The sequence below is a fragment of the Theobroma umbraticum genome, unplaced genomic scaffold, assembly GCF_002168275.2.
Source record: "Theobroma umbraticum cultivar Fairchild unplaced genomic scaffold, ASM216827v3 scaffold_30.0, whole genome shotgun sequence".
In the NCBI taxonomy this organism is placed as follows: Eukaryota; Viridiplantae; Streptophyta; class Magnoliopsida; order Malvales; family Malvaceae; genus Theobroma; species Theobroma umbraticum.
In genome coordinates, this window is record NW_018397254.1 from 11,846,551 (window position 1) to 11,851,008 (window position 4,458).

General features: G+C 33.6%; 1 protein-coding gene across 1 annotated transcript; it reads left to right on the top strand.

Moving 5' to 3' along the window:
• Positions 1-758: 758 nt before the first annotated feature.
• LOC110419268 (uncharacterized) lies at positions 759-2,323 on the top strand. The gene is made up of 2 exons (XM_021432254.1): positions 759-1,070; positions 1,161-2,323. Exons 1-2 carry the CDS (start codon positions 852-854, stop codon positions 1,809-1,811), a joined length of 870 nt encoding a protein of 289 aa, XP_021287929.1. The 5' UTR covers positions 759-851; the 3' UTR covers positions 1,812-2,323.
• Positions 2,324-4,458: the final 2,135 nt, after the last annotated feature.

The following is a 4,458-nucleotide window of genomic DNA, read 5'->3' on the forward strand; positions in this document are numbered from 1 at the left end:
CTGTTGCCTTCCATTTTAATTTTAATTTTAATGTTTTTTATTTTAAATTTAATGCAACTATTTTTTACTCTGAAAAAATTATTATCAATTTAATTTTGAAAAAAATTACTTATTAATGTAACAGAACATCTGAAACAGTACAATTAAAATTAAATAAATCAAGAAAAAAGTCAAATTTAGCCATACCTGGGGGGACATTTACGTCCAAGGCGACCTTAAATTGGAATATTCATCTTTCATTATTCTTACATGCTATAAGAACCTACTCGGGCTGTTGGAATATCCGGACAAGCAGATGGGTCCCACTCAAATTGGATAAGCTTTCCCATCAACATCCCAATACAAAGCCACCTGTCTCTTGATACGTTTTCCACGTGGTAATTTCTAGCTGGCTCTTCATTTCCATCTCTAGGATTAGGATAACCCAACAACACTTTCCACCCCTAATCATTATTAGGAAACAGTAATCAGTTTGAGATTAAAATAATCAAAAGAAACATAAAGCTAATAATAGTATATTTCCCAAGCATATCCACACTGCTTCTCATGGTCTTGAATTATTGGTTACTCTGACGTGGATCGCAGCTGTCTAATCCTCAATCCACCGAAAAGACCTTACTCATAACCCAGTTATCACTTGCCGCGTAAGCAATGGTCCCTCTTCCCTGTCCGCGGCGGTTCGTCCGTCCACCTTGGACAACGCAGTCCCACGTAGGACCCAGCAGGCCAGCACCTTTGCTACTTGCTATAAAATTGGTGACATTTTTCAACCTTTAGGAACAGAAACTAAGAGCACAAAATTTGCAAATTTCCTGACAAAGGAAACCAACAAAAATTCCAGTGCCGGAGAAATGGAAAAGATCCCGGTGACACGACAGAATTCCGATGAAATCGATAAGTTCCTCGACGGAGCGGCGAGTTTTGCCGACATGATGTTTGGGTTCTTGGACGGAAGCAATGAGTCCGAGGAAAATTTTCTTGACCTTGATGAAGATGCTAAAGACGATGAGGATCTTAGCCAGGTTGAACAGAACAAGATTTTCTGGGAAGCCCAAGAACAGCTTCTTCAGGTAAATTCTTGTCCAATATCTAAACATGACAAACACATTGGAGAATTTAGGAACGGGTGATTAAAATTTTTGTGATTAATGTTCGTGTAGGCAACATTGTACCGAACTACTTCTCTGGAATCAAGAATTCGGCAAGCTACAAAAGAGGCATTGAGGGAATTAGATGTGATGGGAGTGCAATGCGCTTGTCGGAGACCGGTGGCCGGAGGTTGCCGGAACTGCTTGCAAAGAGAACTCTCGATTCGTCTTCAAAACGTTGGTTTCAATTGTTACATATGCAGGTCCAAGTGGCGGAGCTCCCCTGAAATTCCCTCAGGGGAGCACACGTACTTGGAGGTGTTGGACAAATCAAACCCCAAAAAGGGTGAGGTAAGGGTCGTCATCGAGTTGAACTTCCGAGCTGAATTCGAAATGGCAAGGGCCAATGAAGATTACAACAAGTTAATCGCCCGGCTACCGGAACTATTGGTTGGTAAAGCAGAGAGGCTAGAAGCATTGATCAAGATTCTATGCGCTGCAGCCAAAAAATGCATGAAAGAGAAAAATATGCACTTGGCCCCATGGAGAAAGCATAAGTACATGCAAGCTAAGTGGCTAGGAACATTCGAGAGAACCACGCCTGCACCTTTGCGGGTGGGATATTCGGACCGGCCACAGAAGCCCAAGTCTTCCATGCTAACCTTTGATCTGCTGGAGAATTTGCCTGCCTTGCATTGCACTGCCGTGGAAGTTGTGTGGTGATAGAGAGAGACATAATTTTGTTGGCGGAAATAAAAAATTAAGTTTTGATTGCCTCATAAGTATGCATAGTAAAGTATATAAATTCCTATTATGGGCTTTTCAGAATCGCCAAGGCTTGCTAGAACTTGTGATAGAGAATGAAGAGAAGAATTTTGCTTGTTTCAGGCTTTACGAGTTTTCTACTTAGAGGATAATGTTAATCACGAACGTATCTAAATACATCAGTTGTTAATCATGGCATTCAATATTATTCTGGTACTTACTAAGGATTGAAGCGCAAAGTTATGGTTAAATTCTAGAATTAATATGCTAAAATAAGAACCTTTATTAATTATATATCAAGCACACTTTTTAAGTGTACTGGATTCCATCACCAGATTTTAAAAAAAGAAAATACTTTTTTCCTGGTTCAAAGATGCATAACTGCATTTATGTAAGTCCACAGTATGATCTTCTGCCTTCTCCTTGCTTGGTTAGTTAGTCATGGTCCTCATGGAACTCTGCTTTGTAATTAAATTCATGACAGAGCTGGTGCAGTTATTGTGTTTCATTAATTACTACATATCAAATATAAATACAAGAAAAAAACTGATGTTCGCAAATAATAGTATAAAGAAACTAATGTTCAAGAAACAAAGCAGCTTTCATCATGTTTCTTTTAATAGTTTTTCTCTCCTATGAACATGCTTATTTTAATAGTTCAAGAGGCATAACACAAAAAAAAAAACTCTTAAATTATTTAAAAAAAATTCAAATAAGCTATTATCTTTTATTACATGATTTTATGTTTTTATTTAGAGCCAAATAAATATTTATGACAATGGTTGATTAATTATTTTTAGTTAAATTGTCACTTATTATTTTATGTCAATACCATATATTGACATGTCATAATAGATGATAATATAGTATTTTGATATAGTATAATGACATAAAAATATGATATTTTTATTTTTCATATTAATATTATATCAGCGTCACTTATATACAAAATGATAAATGATATTTTGATTAATAACAATTAATCAACCGTTGGTTATAAAAACCTATTTGATTCAAAATAAGAGTATAAATGCTTGATTGAATATAATAAAAATATAAAGATTTATTTAAATATTGGTGAATAGTTCAAAAGTTTTTTTCAAGTATTATGCTTAGATGAGAAGTTAAACTTTTCTGTTTTTCTAAAAAAATAATGCTATTCTAACTTTTTGTATGACATGCTTGTAATGAGGACAGGTCGAAACACAAAATATGTTTTTGGTACATGTTCAATAGTAATTGTACATTTGACGTTAGAGTTTAATAGAACAAAATTCTTTTAATTTGTTTGGCATGATGGTAAGAGTGAAAACTATAATGGCGATGAGATTGGCAACGGTGCAATGAGATGTGGTGAATGTTAGTGTAAGCTCTGCAAGCCAATTAGATTTATGCTTGTAAAATACTAATTTAAATTAGTCATATTTTCTATAATATATATTATGGTTATTTATATAATTTATGAGATATTTCTTTATCCATTAGTTGACTAATAAAGAGTTATGAAATGCTAATAAAGATAAAGTCTTTGGAACATTATGAGCCTTACAAAGAAATTATGAAAAAAGTTATAATTATGAGTTGATATTCTTGTGCATCAAATTCTTATTTCTAAATATGTTCTAGTCATTGTTGTTAGTATGAGCCCTATAAGACAATTTATAGTTATATGTGAATTGCAATTTTGATATATTCATGTATGACATTTTGTTATTCATAATAACATTGAGATAATTCTTTATCTATAAGTTTGTGATTTAATTACTTTCTGTACTTATGTAGATAAAACCCAAGGAACTATATATGCCTTGCAAAGGAATTGTATTGGGATACAATTATGAAATCTTTATGCATCAAAGCACTGTTTCCCAAAAGTTCTTGATTTTTGTATTGTAGAGACAAGGTATCAATAATGCTCAAAGATCGGCACATATCGTGTTTTTTACTTGTGAAGTAAGCAATCGCTCTCATAGGTTGAAATATAAAGATACTTAGAATTAGCATGTGGGTATTTGCCATTGGAGAACTAGTTCACTGAACATAACCTTTCATGAGAAGTGCATTATGTACTTTGCTCAAGTATCCATGCAATACTTCTCGTTAGTTGTGTAATTACTCGTTAAATTTGAGATACCAAGTTGTCTTGTATGTGGAGTATTATGTTTTGATTTCATCCCTATGGGTGCCCAATCAAAGATATCAAAGCAGGATGTTTTTGGATATAATATGAAACATATGAAAGCAAATGAATGATTAAAATAGAAATCATCACTTCACGTGATTCAAGAGAAAATATTTCATTAGTCTTTAGTTGACATTAACTTAATCAAATCTTTGGCCAAGGTGATTAAGAGATTATAAAATGAGTTTCATAATTCTCCGTGAAGCTAATGATCTAATTGCAAAAACAAATATGGAGGTCAATAAGAGTAGGCCTTTCACCAAAGTCTTATCATCTCCGAGATATATGATAAGGGAATGAATTATATGATAAACTGTACATTGAAAGGTTATCAAAAAATCCTTTGACTCTCTTAACAATTAGGTGACCATGATGCATTGCTGATGCTAATTTTGTTCTATGAAATTGAATTAGTTAATTTAA